The following is a 21888-nucleotide window of genomic DNA, read 5'->3' as shown; positions in this document are numbered from 1 at the left end:
AAACTCAAGAAAAACCTAAGGATGGAAGTGAGGCGGAGTGAGCTTGCGGGTAGGGGGTGGGTGACAGACCCTGGGGGGCGGCAGCGCTCAGCCCAGTGCGACTCACTTATTGGCTAGCAGGGTCCCAGCCCTTGGCCAATCGCTGGGCGCTGGGTCGTCATAGCGACGAGGAAGCTAACAAGGGCGCTGTGCCCGAAGCTTGTTGGTGGGAGAGCTGGGGACGATGGCGCAGAACCTGTACGGTCCACGAGTCCGAATTGGCAACTGGAATGAGGACGTCTACCTGGAGGAGGTACGAAGGGTGTGGCCCGGCACAGCCCACCCATGGCCCGGGGACTCCCACACCTGGCCCAAGTTCCAGCCCCTTCTTTGAGCATCCCAAGCCTCCTTTCTCACCCAGCTCACATCTAATGTCCCTAAAACCCCATCTCCCTATGAACTCCCTGAGAATCTCACAGGCTGTCCCACAAGTTCACGCCCTTCTACTCTCTCTCTCTTGAGCTTTTAACATTTATTTATTTTTATTGGAGTCCAACTTCCATGTGTAAAACAGAAAGCTAGTGGGAAGCTTCTGCATAGCACAGGGAGCTCAGCTGGGTGCTCTGTGATGACCTAGAGGGGTGGGATGGGAGTGGGGAGGGCGGGGGGCGGTCCAAGAGGGAGGGGACATACAGGTACTTAGAGCTGAGTCACACTGTTGTACAGCAGAAACCAACACAACACTGCAAAGCAATTGTGGTGTTGGTGGTGGTCAGTCACTGTGATGTCAGCCTCTGCAGCCTCCTGCTACAGTCTATGAGGTCCACGTACAGTTTCTGCTGTACTACAAAGTGAATCAGCTATATGTATATATATGCATATGTCCCCTCCCTCTTGGACTTCCCTCCCCTCTCCCCATTCCCTCCCCGCCTCCCCCGCCCAGGTCATCACAGAGCTCAGAGCTGAGCTCCCTGTGCGGTACAGCCACCTCCCACTAGCTCTCTATTTGACACGTGATAGTGTATCTACGTCAAAGCTACTTTCTCGATTTATCCCACCCTTCCCTTCCACACCCCCACTGTGTTCACAAGTCCACTTTCTATGTCTACATCTCTATTCCTGCCCTGCAAATAGGTTTATCGGTATCAGTACCATTTTTCTAGATTCCACATGTATACGTTAATATATGATGTTTTTCTTTCTCTGACTTACTTCACTCCGTATGACAGACTCTAGGTTCACTGCATCTCTAGGCCTCCCAAACTCTCAACATCCCTATCTGTGTCTCTCCCTTCGTTCAGAGCCCCACTAATTTCCCTCTGTTCCTTAGAGACCTACAGACTGGAAGCTTCCGTCCAGGTGAGAAGGCAGACCCCGAGCAAAATTACTGCTCCCATCCCCATCACACATCACCTCCTAAGGCTCCCAGTAGCATCCCTTTTACTGATCTTATACTCATTGCCCTGAATTTCTCCATGATCTTAACTAGACCCTGGGCCATCAGGGAGGACATCTAGTGTTCATCATCATAGAACTAGCAGAGACCTCAGAAGGGGGAGCATATGACCTTCAAATGTTATTCATGTTTGTCACTGGTTGAAGTAATTACAGGTGATTATTCTTTTTCATGTCTTTCTTATTTTTCTAAACATTCCAAATGAAATAAAAAGTAATGCTAAAATGTAATGCTGAAAAGTCTACCACTCCTGTTATCCTCACATTTCTTTTTTCATTCTAAAATTTTACTTTTTCAGCTTGATGTTCTTGTGACCTAAAAGCTCTAAGTGTGTGTATTATTCAGGACTCTTGTTGACTGCCTGGATTTCATTCATTTTTCTCTTTAACCAGGAGATCATGAAAGACTTCTTAGCAAAGAGGGATAAGGGACAACTCCTCATACAGAGAAACAGAAGACTAAAAGAGAATCTTTTGAGACCGGTAACTGTAAATTCAAACAAAATTTTCAAAACTTTATCAAATTAAGTGTGGGAATATGTTAAGCAAGCAAATATTCCATAAGTAAGAGATCATTTGGAAAATTCCCATTTTTATCTTTAAATAATCACAATATTTAAAATCCCCTAAGATTTTAGAAGAGCTTCCTTGGTGGCTCAGTGGTAAAGAATTCGCCTGCCAATGCAGGAGACCTGGGTTTGATCCCTTGATCAGGAAGATCTGGAGAAGGAAATGGCAACCCACTTCAGTATTCTTACTTGAGAAATCCCATGAACAGAGGAGCCTGGAGGGCTACAGTTCATGTGGCGGCAAAAGAGTCAGATATGACTGAGCGACTAAACAATAAAAGCAAGATTTTAGAAACGTGAGAAGCTTACTATAATTACGTTTATCTATATTTTCCAAATTAGTCATGTCGGACTCTTGTGACCCCATGGACTGTGGCCTGCCAGGCTCCTCTGTCCATAGGATTTTCCAGGTAAGAATACTGGAATGGGTTGTCATTTCCTTCTCCAAGGGGTCTTTTCAACCCAGGGATCGAACCTGGGTCTCCTGCATTGCAGGCAGACTCTTTACCAACTGTGCTACCAGGGAAGCCTCTCCAAATTAAGAAATGAATAGGTTGATGCATTCATAAGTAAAATGCCCTTTTGTTGGTGCTCAAGATATTTTCAAGGAATGTAATGGAATAGTAACGGAATCAATCCATGTGATTTCTCATGAGCTTTATTTTACTTCATTTGGGATTATCAGGGGCTTCAATTTGGCAAATTGGGAGCAGATTGGTGGCACGAAAAGAAAGAATAAGGATCTGAGGAAATTCAAGTCCATTCCTTATTAAAATAGGGTAGGGACTTCCCCAGTGGTCCAGTGGTTAAGACTCTGCCTTCCAATGCAGGGGGCGTGGGTTCCATCTTTGATCAGGGAACTGTATCCCACATGCCACCAAAAATTGGGGTGCAGCCAAAAATTAATAAAATAAAATGGGGTACATCTGCGGTGGCAGAAGGAATTGCATGGTTTATTTGAAAAATTCCTATTTCAATCGCAGATGCAGCTTTCCGTATCTGAAGACGGATACATTCACTACGGTGACAAAGTGATGCTTGTGAGTCCCGACCATCCTGAGACAGAGGCTGATCTGTTTCTGCGTGGGGACCTCAGCCTGTGTATGACTCCAGATGAGATTAAAGCCCATCTGAGCAATGAATTAGAGGTGCCCTGTGGCATAAGCGCAGCTCAAATCAAGATCCCAGTTGGCAGAAACACTTTTACTATTTTGTGGTAAAGAAACTTGAATTGTATAATAGGCTCCTTTGCATCAGAAATATCTTTTCACTTGCAGCTTAAGGATCCTCTGGAATGAGAGCACTGCTGATTGGAGTCAGAGGTTATATGAACATTCTCTGTGATTCCCATCCTGTTTTCTTATCTTGAGAATGATTGTCAAGGGATCTTTACAATTCCTTCACATAAACATCAGGATAATGGGTAATTTGAGTTCAGTTCCAGATGCTTCATTTGAAAGTATTGATCCAGGGAATAAAATTCAGATTCTGCCTGAGAAGCCAAGTGGGGTTTTCCTAATATCATTTCCTAATGCTTTTGAGCTCACCCAAGTGCTTTCATTATTTTTAATGTTGCTATGCTATTTCTGCATCAGAAATATATAGTTAAATGTAAGATAGTACACAGAGATTTGCTCTTTTAAAATTAATTATCCACTTAAAATGGTGCTTGCATTTTTGTAGATGAGCATTTAAGTCCTTGGAGAATAGATACATAATAACAATCAAAAGTTATTGCTTTCAGTTTGTTACTAATGATAGCAAGTTTATATGATAGGGATATAGTCAGTCCTTTAAGTCTTTAGATTTTTTTTTTGAATGCAGACTATTTATGTTAAAACAACTAAAAATTGATCACAATTTCTGTTTCTTGGAAGATTAAGAGGGAAGAGTATACCAAATGTCTACAAATTTGTTACCTTGCTTCTCTCTAAAGATGTCAGTGTTTGGAAATGTCTTGTATAGATGAGGGAATATAATCAGTAATATCATAATAATTTTAAATGGCATCAGGTGGTAACTAGATTTATCATGGTGATCATCTCATGATGTATATAAATGTTGAATTATGTTGTATATACTTAAAACTAAATGCAACATTATATATCAATTGTACTTAAGTTAAAAAAAGATGTCAGTGAACTTGGGCCAATTCATTAGTGTAGGACAGTATGTGAAGAGTCGGACACGACTGAGCGACTTCACTCTCACTTTTCACTTTCCTGCATTGGAGAAGGAAATGGCAACCCACTCCAATGTTCTTGCCTGGAGAATCCCAGGGATGGGGGAGCCTGGTGGGCTGCCGTCTATGGGGTCACACAGAGTCGGACACGACTGAAGTGACTTAGCAGCAGCAGCAGCAGGACAGTAAGATGTGCTCAGTCCATCCTAGGCTCACAGAGTGAGAACGTTCTGTGTCCTGACTGTGTTGGAAGGTGGTGAATAAGGTGCCAGCAAGATTTGAAGGTCAAAAGAAAAGACCTTTTAGTTAGTGACTTATTTCATTTACTGTACACAAGTACGAATCATCTCAGTCCTGTTCAACTCTTTGGGACCCCCTAGGCTGTAGCCTGCCAGGCTTCTTGATCCATGGAATTTCCCAGGCGAGAATACCGGAGCAGGCTGCCATTTTCCTATTCCAGGGACTCTTCCATGACCTAGGGATTGAACCCAAGTCTCTTGCATCTCCTGCACAGGCAGGCAGATTCTTTACCATTAGCACCACCTGGTTTGGTCTCTGGGTTGGGAAGATCCCCTGGAAAAGGAAATGACAACCCACTCAGTATTCTGTATTCCTGGAAAATCCCATAGATAGCACAGCCTGGTCTCTGCTGTCTATGGGATCGCACGACTTAGCGACTGAACGACAACACGGTATATAGAGAATCCATGGGGCTGTAAGAGTTGGACGTGACTTAGCAACTAAACCACCAAGAAAATTATAAACAAAACTGCATACACAAAAAAATAGAGCAGTAGAATGATCCTAATACAGAGAATTGATATTATATTCATTCTCCACCGACAGTGCAGCTGGAGAGGTCATCGGTCAAGTCCTTAGATACGGGCAGAACTTCCGCCTCGGGATAACAGGAGGATTTGACGACAGAATGGTGAGTCATCATGTTGCATGTCTACTGGGACCAGTCACTTTTGTTTCCGGGTGGGCTACTGGCTACTTACTGAAGTGGACAGAGAACTCTACAGGTATGGGCTCCATCTCTGGTCTCATTACAGTATCAGACTGCAGCTTTTCCAAGGCAGTTTTGGGCCAATTTTTTGCTTCCAACCTCATGGATTACAAAAATACATCCTTAAAAGCTAAAGAGTAAGGGGGAAAAAACCTTTTTTGCAATGCATCTGGTAAAAAGCAAAAACTCATACCACCTCCACTTATAAGTTAAATGATCAGGTTATATAATAATAATCTGACAGCCTTTTTTTTTTAGTGAAAAAAGGTTTATTCAGGGAGATACATACTCCATAGACAGAATGTAGGCCATCTCAGAAGGTGAGAGGCCCTGACAGCTGTTTAATGTCACCCATGCTAACATATTTGCATAAATCAGGGAGCACAAGTCTTTGATCTTAACCTCCACCTTGGGGATTCAGACAAATATGAATTCCGGCTGAGATGCATACCTATGGGATGGACTTTGGGTAAGTTATTTAACGTTTTTGCATCTTGTCTATAAAAATGGAGGTTATTATACCATGTTCTTGTTGTTGTTTAGTCACTAAGTCATGTCCGACTCTTTGTGACCTCATGAACTGCAGCACACCAGGCTTCCCTGTCTTTCACTATCTCCGGAAGTTTGCTCAAATTAATTTCCATTGAGTTGGTGATGCCATCCAACCATCTCATCCTATGTCGCTCCCTTCTCCTCCTGCCTTCAATCTTTCCCAGCATCAAAGTCTTTTCCAGTTATACCTTACTACATGTGTAGTGCTTCACATATATTAACTCATTTATTCCTCCCAACAAGTCTTTAAAAATAGGGACTATTTTACCACAGTTTTACTGATGGGAAAACTGAGGCACAGCAAATTAATTGATTTTGTTCCAAGTCACATGGCTACTAAATGGCAGCGCTGGTGTTAATGTAACATTTTTTCATTGACTCAAAGATTCCTTTATTGTTTGATGTGGCATCATCATCATCATTATTATTTTTGTACTAAGAAATGTTTTTATACTAAATTATTTTGTACTAAGAAATTAATGCTGGCAGTTACACTCTGAAACACCATAGATGGTAAGCTGCAGCCTGATTTTATTTTAACTTTTTGTTTCATATTGGAGTATAGTTGATTAACAATCAGGTGATGGTCAGAGGGACTCAGACATATATAAATATGTATCCTCTCTCCCCTAAACTCCCCTCCCATCCAGGTTGCCACATAACATTGAGTGGAGCTCCCTGTGCTATACAGTAGGGGCTTATTGGTTATCCATTTTAAATATGGCGGCGTGTGCATGTCCATCCCAAACTCTCTTAACTATCCCTTTCCCCCATCCTTTCCCCCATCTCCCCTCCCCCAGCAACCATAAGTTCATTGTCTAAGTCTGTGAGTCTGTTTTGTAAATAAGTTCATTTGTACCATTTCTTTTTAGATTCTGCCTATGAGTGATGATATATGATATTTCTCCTTCTCTGTCTGACTTTACTCAGTATGACAATATCTAAGTCTACCCATAATGCACAGCTGAACTTTTTTGTATTAGTTTACTTTTAATAATAAAATTCATTGATATAATTAAATTCAATCTAATCTTAGTCAATCCTGACCATGCATAAAATTCTTTTCTCAAGCTTCCTTTTTGATAAACTTCCCTGTGTGCAGCCTGGTTTTAAATGTGAAAATAGAGGAAATATCTCATCAGAGAAAGGACAGTAAATCATCACTGTTTTATTGGGAGAGGAACCCTACTAACATTTTGACTTACTTTATAAAGGGAAAATCTTAAAATATAGGGAAGATCACAAGCACTACAACATTTAGATATTATTTTCTTCTTTTCTTTTCCCTTTCTCTTTCTTTTCCTGCTACTTCTTTTCCTACCTCCCCCTTCCATCTCGTCTCTCTTTCTCTTTCCTGTAAATCATCTATTCTTTTTGCCTGTTCATTGCCTTGGGCTTTAATATCTGCTCTTTCACAGATGATAAAAATGTGTCACGTGTTATGCTAGTATTTCCTCTCTTTTGTTGCTTGGCTTTTAAATTGTAGCTGTTCTAATCTATGTTTGAGTCAAACCTGTCAGTGCTTTTCTTTGTAATTCCTTCCATGGCTCAGAGCCTTTGAAGTCTGTTCCAAAGATGTGATAAAAAGAGTAACTTGTATTAATTTTTAGATGTCTGAACTTAAAGTATTGCTTAAGTTTATTCTTTCATCCACTTGGGATTTATTTTGATCAAGGGCTTAATGTGAACATCTAAATATCCCCCAAATGACTTGTTGGTTGTATCTGTGTTATTTCTTGAGTAATTATCCCTTTCTTCACTGAAGCGTGCTGCGTACATTATTACATATGACTGTTTCTGAGCTTCCTATTTGGGACTGTTGAACTGAAGTTGTCTATTTTTTTAATTTCTCAACTGTAGCTTTATAATACAGCCTTGAGGACTTGTAGGGCTAATTCCTTCTCATGATATTTCTTTGAATTATGTTAGGAATTAATCTTTCAGTTAAATGTGGTAACAATTTTTTAAAGTCCCTCTGCCCCTGTAGCGGGGAAGGGGGGCGGGAATCACTTGGTGTTTTGACTGACATTGTAAAATTAAGTGCATTCACCTATTTAGTAGCTTTATAGTATTTGTCTTCTGAGATGTCTGTTTCTTCAATTATTCTTTTCTTTCTTTGTTTCTTTGTCTTTTTTTTTGTTGGCCATATTGTGAGGCATGTGGGATCTTCCCCAAACTGGAATCAAACCTGCACCCCCTGCAGTGTGAGCAAAGACTCTTACCCACTGGACCACCAGGGAAGTCCCTATCCAATTATTCCTTTCTACATCTCAGTAAAGTTTTGTGCTCTCCTTCCCATAGATCTGACACTGATCTCATCAAGGTTATTATTTGATATCTTCTATATTGGAAGCTATTAAGGCAGGTCCTTTTGACAGTTGCAGTAAAAAATAGAAGAAAAACATTGATTTTTTTCTACTCATCTTTGATGAAATCACTTACTCATTAATTCTAGTTGCTTCTCTTGTGACTTCTAGGTATACAGTCACCTCATATTCAAATTATGACAATTTTATCTCATCCCAAGTTCTCATACCTCTTATTTCTATTTCTCATCTTTTAATTAGCAAGCCCTTTCAGGGTATTTATGAAAAATCTGGTGATGGTGGCCATCTAGATTTGCTCCTGATTGTATTAATATTTTTCTTTATATGAAGAAAGCAATGTTTGTGGCTTGAGATGTATATTATTTTCCATTAGCTCGGAATGGCATGGCCATCCTCCCCATCAGCCAGGCTGAAGCCACAGTACATCTTGGACCTATCTTTCTTTCCCACCCACATACAGCACCAGTTGTTAGATCCTGTGGCTCTTCCTTCATAATGCAGTCTGGTCCATCTTTGCATTGCTGATGCCACTTCCCCATACCTTGATCCCTTCAGTCTATCCTGACTTTATTCCATACTGACAGGATGCTGTCAGGTTGATCCTTTAAAAGGTCAGCTCTTCTCACCTCCCATCTCCGATGAAAAGTCCATAGTGCTCCCTCTTCCCACCTCCCAGCTGCCCTCTGCATTAAGTGCTACTGTTGACTGGCATTTAAGGCCCTCTGTAATATGTCCTTGGGGCTTCACTGGTGGCTCAGTGGTAAAGAATCTGCCTGCCAATGTAGGGGACGAGGGTTCCATCCCTGGGTTGGGAAGATCCCCCTGGAGAAGGAAATGGCCACCCACTCCAGTATTCTTATCTGGGAAATCCCATGGACAGAGAAGCCCGGCTTGCTGCAGCCTATGGGGTCATAGAAGAGTCAGACACAACTGAGCGACTGAACAACAATATATCCCCTCCGTCCTGGCCCATGCTCATCCCCTCCAGCTCCCTGGCGAAACGTCACCTCCTATTTGGAGTCTTTCCTGAGCCCCTGGGATAGCAAGTGTTCCCACCTGTCCCCTCCTGTAGCTCTTGGCATCCCTGCTGGATACCATACCTTACAGATGCTCCCATTTCAATCCTCTCTCCTGTTAGTCAGGAAACTTCTAGAGGGCAGTAACTCATTTCCACCTTCCCCAGAGTGCTTCATGCCACAGCTTTGCATAGAAAAGATGTTTAATGAACAGTGATCAAAATATGCAGAAACAACTGCTAGGGGCAGGGTGGAAGGTGTATTGGTAAACAGCTGACCAGGAATTAACGTTATGGACTTTTCAGCAAAATGGGGTGCTGCAAAGTTAAAAAGTCAGCCAGAGAGCTGACAGAAGTCCCAAGTGTGGACATCAATTCCAGAGGGGCTGAGTCCCCTTTGGAGGCTTACATATGAGTATCAGCTGTGCTGGTGCTGGTTTTAAGAGCATTCACTTCATGCAGTACATTTCATGCAACATTATTCATAATGAATAAAATACTGATCCAAACCCAATGCCCTGAACAAGAGGAGGAGTGCAGAAGAAGGAGAAGGAGGCTGGGTTTGGTATTCAAAGAAAGGGAAGGCAGTCGGAGATGATGCGAGGGTGAGCGGTCTCAGCCTCTTGAGATGGCCTTTTCAAGATAAAGCTGAGTGTCCTCATACGATCAGTAAGAGCAGGGCTTTGGAAAACTGCTTTTGAACACACTGGCCTTCCCTGGTGGCTCAGAGGGTAACGAATCTGCCTGCCAGATTAAGAGACCCAGATTCAATCCCTGGGTTGGGAAGATCCCTGGAGAAGGGAATGGCAACCCACTCCAGTATTTTTGCCTGGAGAATCCCATGGGCAGAGGAGCCTAGCAGGCTACAGCCCATGGAGTAGCATAGAGTTGGACACGACTGAGTGACTAACACTTTCATTTTTTGAACACACTGGCCATCCAGCTAGTGAACTGCTGCCCGCATAGCTGTGATAGAAAACATCTGCTTGCTGTCCTTTTCAGTTATATTTATCAAGCGACCACAGGACCCTTCTGAAGTCATCCAAGAGGTCCTGGCTCCAGGAGGTGTCCCTGACGCATGAGGATTCCTACCTGAACTGCTGGCAGGCTGCCTTCCCCGATCCCCAGCTTCGCCTGGAGTACGAGGGCTCCCCCGTCCTGGTGAGCACAGCTGTGTGTGCCGATGCTGTGAAGTGGCTGCAAAGCATTCCTGTGTGTAAGATGGAGGCTTGTCGGGGCTCTGATGGCTCCTGTGCCTCATGGACTTTCACTCTGTCTCTTTTTCATTTCTTTAAAAAAAATATATGATTTATTTTTTTTTATTAAAAAAAACTTTTTTTTGCTGCACTCCTTGGCAGTGGGATCTTATTAATAGTTCCCTGACCAGAGATTGAACCTGCGCCCCCTTCAGTGGAAGCACAGTCTATTTTTTTTTTTAATTTAAATTAGAGGATAATTACTTTACAGTATTGTGCTGGTTTCCGCCATACATCAGCATGAATCAGCCATAGGTATACATATGTCCCCTCCCTCTTAAACCTCCCTCCCACCCCCCACCCCATCCCACCCCTCTAGGTTGTCATAGAGCACTGGGTTTGAGCTCCTGTGTCACACAGCCACTTTCCATTGGCTATCTATTTTACATATGGTAATGTACATGTTTCAATACTACTGTCTCACATCAGCCCACCCTCTCCTTCCCCCACTGTGTCCACAAGTCTGTTCTCTTGGTCTGTGCATCCTTTGCTGCCCTACAAGCAGGATCATCAGTATCATCTTTCTAGATTCCGTATATGTGTGTTAATATCGGATATTTGTCTTTCTCCTTCTGACTTACTTCACTCTGTATAACAGGCTCTAGGTTCATCCGCCTCATTAGAGCTGACTCAAATGGGAAGCACAGAGTCTTAGCCACTGGACCACCAGGGCAGTCCCTTGCTTTCATTCCTAACTCAAGTTTGGGGAGTAATGTTTTCCCCAGTGGCAGCATTCTGCCTCAGTGCTTCTCCATGCTGACCGAACATAGAGTCACCCACACAGCTTCGTAAAAATGCGGAGGCCCAGGCCCTGCCCCTGAGATGAGGCTGAGAACCACTCCCCTGACACTGTAAAGATGCTGCTGCTGCTTTCTTTCAGGCCTCTGTCAAGTCCTCATTTTTACTAAGTCAGATTTACCCATTTTATTCTTAATGGATTATGCATTTGGTGTTGTAGCTGAAAAATCTTTTTTTTTTTTTTCTTGGCTGCATGGCTTGTAGGATCTTAGTTCCCTGAACAGGGATTGGACTTGGGTCACAGCAGTGAAAGCCTGGAATCCTAACCACTAGGCCACCAGGAGCTCCCTAAGTCCTCACTTCTAAAGAGCCTAGGTAATCTAGAGGAGTGAAGGACAGGGCAGGGCAGCTGCACAGGTGAGCACAAGGCTGGCTGTTTTCTCAGGAGTCTGGGCCCTGCAGATGGCAGCATAGTTCTGGATGGGGAGGCAGGTGCAGAGGTGCAGAGCTGTTTTGAGTACCAGAGGCTGTGCTATTTTCTCATGCAGCATCAGGCAGATGAAGACCGAGGGGGGGTCATTAGAGGTTATTGGGAGACTACAGACTTATAGCCAGGAAGGACTTAAAGAGCTGGCCATCCAGGGATTTCCAGTTACCAGCCACTCTGGATCTACCCAATGCAGTGGGCTTCTCTCTGAAGCTCCATAGCTGGACCCAGGTTTGCAAAGGTCTTTTTTCTTTCTTTTTTAAAAATATTTATTTCCCTGCATCAGATCTTAGCTGTGAAATGTGGGATCTAGTTCCCTGACCAGGGATCGAACTGGAGCCCCCTGGACTAAGAGTGCAGAGTCTTAGCCAGTAGACCACCAGGGAAGTCCCTGCAAGGGTCTTTCTCCCAGCATGGAGAATGTACACGTGGTCCACAATGATGCATGCTTGACAGATTTCTGCTGGCCTTTGCCAACCTTCGTTCTACTTGAAATTGCCTCTCATTGCCACAGTTTAAACTGTCAGTATCTCAGCTTCAGTATCTATAAAATGAGGACATATGATGATGTTCAACTTATCAGGTTTTATGAGGATTAAACGGTTAGTACATTTACCATGCTTATTAGAAAAGTACAGAGAAAGAGACTTCCCTGGTCGACAAACTAATATCCCACATGTTGCATAGCATGGACAAATTTTTTTAAAGGTGCAAGAAAAGAAGAGTGGATATATATATATATTATATTGAACTGATTCGCTTTGCTTGCACCTGAAACTAGTGCAATATTGTTTGTAAATCAACTATGTTGTTGTCCAGTCTCTAAGTCATGTCTGACTCTTTGCCAGCCCATGGATTGAAGCATGCCAGGCTTTCTTGTCCTTCACTACCTCCTGGAGTTTATACTCCAATAAAAATAAAAAAAAAAGAAAAGTGCCTGGCTCAGAGGGCACTCCCGAGTGTTCAATGTTGTTAATTTAATGGTGGTGGTGGTTCTGTTGCTGTTGTTAGGTTAGACAGGTTGTCAGGCACCAGGAGCTTGTTTCTCCATTGCTAACTCAAGCCACCGCCCGAGGCAGGTCTTCGAGCCTTACTCAGACACATCTGCAAAATGGAACACTTCATACCTGTCCAACTGCCATCCACATGTCAGTGCCCTTCAGTCAGGAGCACCTGGGGTTGAATGAGTCAGCTTTATTTCTTGTCTCAATGATGGAGAACACGCATCACAGGAAATGGTGGGGTGTCTCAGTAAAAGACTGTCAGGAAGAACAAGCTACAGAACTGGGGCTGTGGTGGGAGAGTTTAGGGAGGGTCTCAGGAAGTGGGGTTGGGTGCCGTCAGGAAGCAGGTGTGCCTCAGCACATCTTATCTATAGAGGGCAGGCCAGCACCCTGCCAAAGCTGTCCTGAGTAAGGAAGCTGCGGTCACTCCTGTTCTCTGGGAGAGAAGGACGTTTGGTATTTTGTGGTTTGGACAATGCTCATGGTTTTGCTGTGTTCAGACACAGTTACACAGTGGTCTTATTTCTGTCTTGACCCATTGTGGTCACAGCATGGCCTTGTCTGATGTGGGCATTGTGTGAAATTGATTATATTCCACAAGGGAACACTAAGGCATAGATGGGGGTGCCAGCCCAGCTCCTGGGTGTCAGAGCTGCTTTCTCTCATCTCACACTGCCTTTAGCTTACATGAGTCAGGATTTTGAAATAATCTGTCTTTTATTTTCTGATTATAAACAATGTATGTTCACTTATGGGAAGTCAGAAAAGGACAAAAAATAATAAGAAAATTACCAGTAGTTCCACCTTCTAGAGAGAGCCACTGTTATCTTTTCTTTTTCCATGTCTATGTTTTCTAAAAATTTAATTTTAATGTTTTAAAAAAATTAGGACATCAGGAATATTCTTATTTTTTCCGCTCAAAAACACCACTAACCCTATTTCCAATTGTCAAGGATCACCTCCAAATTGACTTTAAATGATTATATAATGTTCCATCATATATGTATTTATAATAATGTATTTACTAATCTATAAAGGTTTGACTTCTAGGTTATTCCATCTCTCTCACTCACTCACTCTCTCTATATCTATATCTATATCTATGTCTGTATCTATCTTGGGGGAGTGTGTAATTTACTCAGTTCTGTCTTGCTGTAGCAAAAATTTGAAGCGATGGACAGACCAGTGTTACAGCTCCGTGTTACAGCTCAGTTTTATTTAGAAAGCAAAGCAAAATACATCCTTGAGGCGTGAGGGCGGGTTGACCAAAAGACTCAAAGAGAAGTGAAGTCCCCCGATCACGTTTGACTCCTCTTTTTATGTTTCTTTCTCCTCCCCCAGGCCTGCCCTATGTAAATTGAGCTAGCCAGGAGGGCTGTTTGTTTTACCAGAGGTTCTCACTCCAGTCCTCAGACCTTCCTTTGTTCTATTTTTGTGGGCTTTTCCCTTGTTTGTCTTTCAGCCACTGCCATTCTGGTCTCTTTTTTCCTATTCTAACTACCTAACATTGCCCCCTCAAGAGATGGGAGGCCCAATTCTTTGGGAATAGGGGTGTTGAGGTCTCTCTGGCTACTTCCTGCTGAACTGGGATGGAAAGGGGCATTGGGCCTCCCCCTCTTGCTAGTCTCAAGCCTCAGAGTCCTTATAGCAGTGTCCATCTAAGGGTGAGTGATATTTTCCATGGTCAGCTGTAGTTTTATATATCCTTGTTGAACTGGCACTGCATGTTATAGCTTGTTGACCTGGGCAGAGACAAAATGGGTTAGACAATTGATAATACATGAAGCAATCATAAATAGCATCAATATGGTGATGACAGGGATTAGTAGGGGCATTAGCCATCTCCAAATTCCCCATCACCACGAGAAGGATCCCCCAAAGAGAAATTGTAGCCACCCTAACTCTCTAGCTCATTCTTTGAGATCCTGTAGGATCTGAATGTTTTTCTTGAGGACTGTGAGACTTTCTTTTAACTTAGCTGGAGGTATTTACCCAGAAACAACACATCTCATTCAAGATGGCTCAAGCCCCTCCTTGTTTAGGGATCAGGAGATCTATCTCCTGTCTGCTTTGGAATACAACCCCTGCCAAGCTGTATTGGCTCTTTAGCGCTATCCTGAGAAATCTTATCCCCAGAAACTTAATTTTGGGGGTGTTCATTAGAATGGCACTCGTTTGCAGTCCTGAAGAGGTATCTGAGATCTATCAGGGGCTCACAGGTGTATTGAGTGTCCTGTTTTCTTCCATGGCTTGATTCATGAGTAGTGAATCCAGGAGTCATGGTACTGCTGTGGGGGTAGAAAGTATTACAGGGTAGGGGCCCTTCCATGTGGGCTGGAGTTGAGCCTTTGGGGACCAATCTTTCCAGACTTTAATTCGGACTTGAGTCCCTGGAGCATATAGTTGTGACTCCTTAGAATCTTTTGGGTCCTGGTTGACACCCCACAAGCGTATATCCTGTTGGAATTGCCCAATGGCCATGGTATAAAACTGGAGGGACTGAGCCTCTGGATTGAGGAAGAGGTCATTGACATAAACAAAGGTCTCTCATATAGCATCTCATAAGGAGTAAGACCAGCCTGTTCCTTAGGGGCAATACGGGTGCAGAGGAGAGCTATTGATAAAGCCTCCTTCCATCCCAGGAAGGTATCCTGGGTTATCTTTTTTATTGCTGATTTTAAGAATTGGTTGGCTCTTTCTACTTTTCCTGAAGACTGAGGCCTCCAGGCACAATGGAGATAATAAGTAATGCCCAATGTTTTAGAGACCCCTTGGGTGACCTTAGAAGTAAATGATGTCTCATTGTCACTTTGTAATGACCGGGGCAGACCAAATCTCAGAATGATTTCATGGAGCAGTTTTTTTACCACCTCCTCAGCCTTCTCAGTCCATATGGGAAAGCCTTCAATCCATCCTATGAATGTATCTATCATGACTAATAGGTATTTTTACCTTTGAGAAACTGGCAACTGGGTGAAGTCCATCAGCCAGTCCTCTCCCAGGTAGGTCTCATGTCATTGGACGGGCTGGGCCAGCTGGGGTCTTTGAGCTCCTTGGGAGTTGTTTAATTGGCAAGTGGGACAGGAGGAGACCACTTGCCTTATGGTCGTTTGGAGGCCTGTTCCTCTGAAGGACCTTTCTAGTAATCTTTGGAGAGTCTTACCCCCTAAATGAGTGGTGGCATGTAAAGAGTTAACCAACTTCCATTGGCGGTTCCCAGGGAGAAAAAGGAGTCCCTCCTTTTGGAACCACCACCCCATATGATCTTGAAAGCCCTCACTCTTAGCTCTAAGAGTCTCACTTTCAGTATATGAAGGTGTTTCTGGCAAATTAGTCTGTGGAACTAGGGTGGCAACCCCTATTAGGTCATGGTTCTGTAACACTGCTCTCTTAGCTGCCTGATCAGCTGCTTGGTTCCCTCGTGCCACCTCTGTGCTCCCTTTTTGGTGTCCTTTACAGTGGGAGACTGAAACCTCAGTGGGCAGATGGACTGCCTCCAAGAGTCTAAGGATTTGATCACCATATTTGATTGGGGACCCTCGGGTGGTCAAGTGGCCTCTTTCTTTCCAAATAGCAGCATGTGCATGTAGCACCAGAAAGGCATTCTTGGAATCAGTGTAAATAGCTACTCTTTTTCCTTTTCCCAGTTCTAAAGCTCAAGTCAGGGCTATGAGCTCAGCTAATTGGGCTGAAGTACCTGGTGGCAAAGGTTTAGCCTCTGTGGTCTCAAACTTGGAGACTACTGCATATCCAGCTCTTCTTTTTCCATCCAAGACAAAGCTGCTTCCATCAGTGTACCAGATTTCCTCAGGATTGGTCAGTGGATCTTCTGACAATCCCTCTTGGGGTTTTGTCCAGTGGTCCAAAGTTTCTAGGCAAGACTGAAAGGGGAGAGAGCCCTCGGGGGCAGGCAGGAGGGTGGCAGGGTTAAGAACCTCACAAGGGATATAGTCAGGCCTGGATTTTCCATCAGCATTACTTGATATCTGAGGATTCTTTGATCAGACATCCATAAATGGCCTCTCCCATTTAGGAGTTGTTTCACTTGGTGGCTGGTAAAAATAGTTAATTTGCCCCCATAAGGGAGTTTTAAAGCATCTCTATCGGGATTGCAATAGCTGCAAACTTTCAAAGGCAGGGAGGCCAGCCTCAGGCGGTTGGATTGAGCCTCTTGGACGAGTAAGCTACAGGCTAGGGCTCAGGTCCCAACCTTTGAGTTAACACTCCCAAGGCTCTTCCTTCTTTTTTGTGGGCATAAAGTTGGAATGTTTTTTCTGGGTCTGGCAACCTCAAGGCAGGTGCTTGAGTTAAGTCTTGTTTTAGTGTAGCCTCTGCCTTCTTTTAAGGAGTTCCCTACATCAGTGGGATTGAATCATCCTGTGCCTTCAAGATTTCATATAAGGGCTGGGCAATTAGACCATAGTTGGGTATCCAGATTCTATACCCAATTAGCCCCAGGAAAGCTTGCAGTTGTTTTCGAGTCGTGGGGGAGGGCAACTGGAGGATTCCTTGTATTCAGTCAGAGGACAGCCTCCTGGACCTGTGTGTAATCTGAACTCCCAGGTAAGTGACCTTTATCTTGACCACTTGTGCCTTAGCATGGGAGACATTATATCCCCTCTCTGCCAAAAAGTTTAGAACCTGAATTGCATGTTGTTGGGCATGTTGTAGGAAACATGGAAGATGAAGGCCTGAATATCTAGAGAGATTGGATGTTATACAGCATTTCTCTCCCAAAGGCCAGCTGTTTTCTGGTTGTCCCTCCAGAAGATTGTAGAGGCAACATTGTGGGCCTGGACAGGGCTCAGGAAAAGAGCATGAAACAGGAGGGAAGGAAGTAGGGTACAACTTTTGAAAAAATGACATAGCCCAAGGGCATAACATAAACCGATTAAAATAAAATGGATCAAAGATGACAAGTCAAATTCAACTAAACTTTGATCCTCAGTCTGTAAGCTAAATGACACACCCAGAGGTACCAGGACAGTTCCAAGGCACTATCAAAAGACCGAGGAGTGGGTGGTTCCACAACTGTTGGAATGATCATCCCACTTATTAGCATATGAAATCACCCAGCTCGAGAAAACTAACCACACCACATTCCATGGCCTCTGCACTTGCCCTCTGCAAAGGCCCACACTCTGTGGAGTGTGCATCTCTCTAAATCCAAATAAATTCACCTCTCACCTATTGCTGTGTCTCTCACTGAATTTTTTGCAATGAGACATCAAGAGCCTGAGCTTCATTAGGTCATAAAACCAGGCACCGTGGGTTTTGGCCGGACTCAAGTCCCAGTCGGATATGACTGAGTGACTAAGCATAGCACAGAATCCCTGCCACATGGGTTTGAGTCCCAGTCTTAGGTAAATGGTTTCAAACACAACTTTCAGAAATGGAAAGATGATGAGCTGCCCAATACTTTGTAAGCAGTGGCATAGATGGAGAGAGGAGCTGAAGGATGGGAGGAAAAAGCAGTGGGGAAAAATGTGCCGAGGAATCCCCTTCATAACCTGCTGGAAAATCTGCTAAATACCTGACCTGTGCCCACAGTTTTCATTGGCCTGATCCTTGGCACAAAGAAGATTAAGGACAGAAGAACCCCCACCCACTTGGGCAATAGCTACTAAGGCACAGCAGATAGTAGAGCCTTTGGGACACCCTGGGGCACCCACTGCCACTCGCCCATTCACGGAGGGGTTTGAGGAAACAAGAAGTGAGTGATTGTAAAGGAATTAAGATTTTGTTAGCCAAATGTCCTTCCAGCGTCAGGGGCGAGGACTTCCTACCCCAACCGGAGGTCTCCTGGAATCTGAGACCGAGCCGCGTGGGCGTTCTGCTGAGTTTGTTTTTGATGTCCTGGTTTCCAGCACGCTGGGCCTCTTGTCACTTCCCCTGTGCTGGGTTTTCTTCACGTTCAGCTTCCAACGCAGGAGCTTCTGCCGAGTTGGGCCTCTGCTGTGCTTGGCTTCTGCTTTATGGGGGCCGAGCCGAAATTGTTTGAGCCAGGTTAAATCCTAGTCACGGCACCATATATGCTGGGGGAGTGTGTAATTGCCTTGGTCTGTCTTGCTGCAGCAAAAATTTCAAGCGACAGACAGGCCAGCGTTACAGCTCCGTGTTACAACTCAATTTTATTTAGAAAGCAAAGGAAAATACATCCTTGAGGTGTGAGGGCCGGTTGACCCAAAAAGACTTGAAGAGAAGAGAATTCCCCTGGTCACGTTTGGCTCCTCTTTTTGTATGTTCTTTTCTCCTCCCCAGTGACTGCCCTATGTAAATTGAGCTAGCCAGGAGTGTTGTTTGTTTTACCTGAGGTCCTCACTCCGGTCCTCAGACCTTCATTTGTTCTATTTTTCATTTGTTCTTCATTTGTTCTATTTTGTTCTTTTCCCTCTGTCTTTTAACCACTTCCATTCTGGACTCCTTTTTCCTATTCTACTTACCTAGCTTAAGTGGTAAAGAATCTGCCTGAGATGCAGATTGACCCAGGGTTCAATCCCTGGGTCGGGAAGATCCTCTGGAGAAGGGCATGGCAATCCACTCCAGTATTCTTGCCTGGAGAATTCCATGGACAGGGAAGCCTGGCGGGCTACAGTTCGTGGGGTCACAAAGAGTCAGACACGACTAAGTGACTAACACACACACACACACACACACACACACACACGTGTATATATATGATTTTGAAATAATGTCTTTTTTGTTTATATATTATAAACAATATATGTTCATTTATGAAAAGTCAGAAAAGTACAAAAATAATATGAAGATTATCAGTTGATATATATATCTATAAAACTACTGGGCTTCCCTGGTAGCTCAGTGGTAAAGTATCCGCCTTAAATGCAAGACACACAGGAAACGCAGGTTTGATCCCTGGGCTGGAAAGACCCCTTGGAAAGGAGGGAAACCCACTCCGGTATTCTTGCCTGGAGAATCCCATGGACAGAGGGCTACAGTCCATAGGGTCACAAAGAGTCAGATATGACTGAAGCGACTGAGCATGTGCACTGGCATATAACTACTATATATATAGCATATATACTATATATAGTATACAGTATTATATATGTATATAATATATAAATAACTACTGGTAATCTTCATGTTATTTTATTTATTCCATTATTTGGTAGTGATTTTCATATACACTATATATAGATACTATATACAAATATATTATATATATATAATGTATAAAAATATATTAATATTATATATATTATATAATATATATATAATATATATATATATACACAATATTTCCAAAGTCTTGCCTTTTCAAAACTGAAAGCCTTGATTCATAATTCAAATAACACACTTTCTTTATCTTTAAAGGCAAACACAAAGATTCTTATCACTCACTGCCACACGAATCGCGGGCTGGTGGCCCACCGGCATCTTTTCCTAAGGTACTGTACAGCAGGGTACAGCAAAATGCCATGCTGGAGGGGGGAGGCTGTAAATATAGGCAAAGAAGTTCAATTTAAAGAGGATGGCCACGCACAAAAGTCCTTTGATGACGAAAAAATATTACCACCCAGAACTTTGATGGTGTGAAAACTTCCCTTAGAACCCTTTCTAGTATGCAAGTCCTTCCCCATAGAGGATTTTTAGCTATCATGGGGTCCTATACACCTTGTCCATGCCCAGATCTGGTGAGTCTTGCTGGCAAAAACATCCTATTTTAGAGAAACTCCTTCCCCGCAAGGGCTTTATATAGCACTCTGCTGAACTAGGGGTTTTGAGATGAACTTAACAGCTTACTGAGGGTTGTAATTCCATTTCCAACCTGTGTTAATTCTTTCCTGCCCCAGAACCTATTTTGGAAAGGAAGCAGAGGTCGCTGCTCACACCTATCTGGATTCACACAGAGTTGAAAAGCCAAAGAACCACTGGATGTTGGTGACTGGAGCTCCCAGGAAGGACTTGTCCACCATGTTGGACCTGCCCAAGCCTCCGGCAGAGGACACCCGAGCCCTGGAGCAAGTGAGAGAGCAGGTTTCGGACCCAGGGGCCGGAAACACACCTGATGTGCATGCCTGCGTGCCTCAGTGTGCGCTTCCAATGTAGCTTTATGGGAAATCAACCTTGCATGCCTCAGGCTCTTCTTAAGAAAGGCATAGAACTCTCCGAACATTGTATTAAAACAAAGACTCTATTCAGACTATTGAATTAACAGTGTAGGTGTAGGACACAGGAAAAAAATTGCCGTGGGCAATAGCTCAGAAATTGCATTTGAAGGTTACCGGATGACATTCCTTTGTTGATGAGCAAATTCTGAAGACTCAGCTTCCTATATTTAGATCCTCTGTAGCAGCAGCTTCTGTGAGGGCTGTTACTTTTTAAAGCTATGTCTTTGCAATAAAGTTATCAGAACTTTACTGAATTTCTGGCTCCATTCTCTTTATCCCAACCCTGCATAGTGTAGTAAGAAATAAAAAGTGGGTAGCTGTGGACTGTTGTGGCCTTACATTAAACATTTTCCCTCTCATATTTCTGTGTCTTCTTTTGGCTTAGGGGAATCAAGACTTCTATTTGACCAGTCCTGTATTTTGTAGTGATTTTCGTATTGCAGAATCTCCTTATTTCTGCCTTATCTTTGAAACCAGCATATTAGTTGTGGCATTCATGTCATCAGACAAAATGAATATGTATCTTTCCATGTGTTTGTCCATCTACTGTTATAGCCACGCTTTCCGGGAAACAGACTCACTCAGAAGGACAATGCAGATAGTGGAGTGCAGTTTATTACACCGGCGGGCCCAAGGCAGAGTCTCCTCTTAGCCAAGGACCCCGACCAGCATTTGTGAAAATCTTTTATACCCCATGTGTCCAAACCCACTACCCCAATTCCCTTGAGACTTACATAAACAAAGGAAGGGTAAATACAACTACAATAACCCCATCATTCACGTGTTATGTGTTCAAACAGTCAATAATCAATAAGCCCGCAGTTACATTCCAAATAGTTAATAACTGATAAGCCTGTGCTTACATTCTGATAGATAGTGTCCGGAGGCAGGGGTGATTAGTGTCTGTTCTTCAAGATTCCCCTGCCCAGAGGGGGGTCTTATCCTTCCATTGTCATTCCCACAGGCGCTAAGCACAGAGTTCAGAGTCCACTGGAGAGGTGGCCGCGCACGATCAGCACAGACGGGCCTGAGATGGAGTCCAGGCCCTATGAATTCCTTCTTCACTACTACTCATTCTTTGTGGAGTACCAAGTACCTGTGATGTGTAAGGTGTTATAATGGGTTGAAGAGATGCCCAACCCAAGAGATTAAGATGAAGGTTATGACTGGTTAGCATAAA

The 21888-nt window shown here is 43.5% G+C and overlaps 1 protein-coding gene across 2 annotated transcripts; it reads left to right on the top strand.

Moving 5' to 3' along the window:
• Positions 1-169: 169 nt before the first annotated feature.
• Positions 170-20962, top strand: CFAP161 (cilia and flagella associated protein 161). 2 transcript variants are annotated; one of them, XM_043490297.1, is made up of 7 exons: positions 170-292; positions 1828-1917; positions 2987-3219; positions 5032-5116; positions 10091-10249; positions 19912-19985; positions 20391-20962. In XM_043490297.1, exons 1-7 carry the CDS (start codon positions 224-226, stop codon positions 20644-20646), a joined length of 966 nt encoding a protein of 321 aa, XP_043346232.1. In that variant the 5' UTR covers positions 170-223; the 3' UTR covers positions 20647-20962. The 2 variants fall into 2 exon arrangements, with proteins under 2 accessions (XP_043346232.1, XP_043346233.1); XM_043490298.1 differs by lacking the exon at positions 19912-19985 and having other exon boundaries at positions 20391-20595.
• The last annotated feature ends 926 nt before the right edge of the window (positions 20963-21888 follow it).

The sequence above is a fragment of the Cervus canadensis genome, chromosome 17, assembly GCF_019320065.1.
Source record: "Cervus canadensis isolate Bull #8, Minnesota chromosome 17, ASM1932006v1, whole genome shotgun sequence".
Classification (NCBI taxonomy): domain Eukaryota; kingdom Metazoa; phylum Chordata; class Mammalia; order Artiodactyla; family Cervidae; genus Cervus; species Cervus canadensis.
The sequence above is the reverse complement of the archived record's forward strand: the minus strand, read 5'-3'. Positions and strand labels throughout refer to the sequence as shown.

Coding starts and splice junctions, on each gene's coding strand:
- CFAP161 (XM_043490297.1), top strand. CDS start 224: ATGGCGCAGAACCTGTACGGTCCACGAGTCCGAATTGGCAACTGGAAT. Junction 1,918..2,986: donor AAGAGAATCTTTTGAGACCG/GTAACTGTAAAT, acceptor TTTCAATCGCAG/ATGCAGCTTTCCGTATCTGA. Junction 19,986..20,390: donor CACCGGCATCTTTTCCTAAG/GTACTGTACAGC, acceptor TTCCTGCCCCAG/AACCTATTTTGGAAAGGAAG.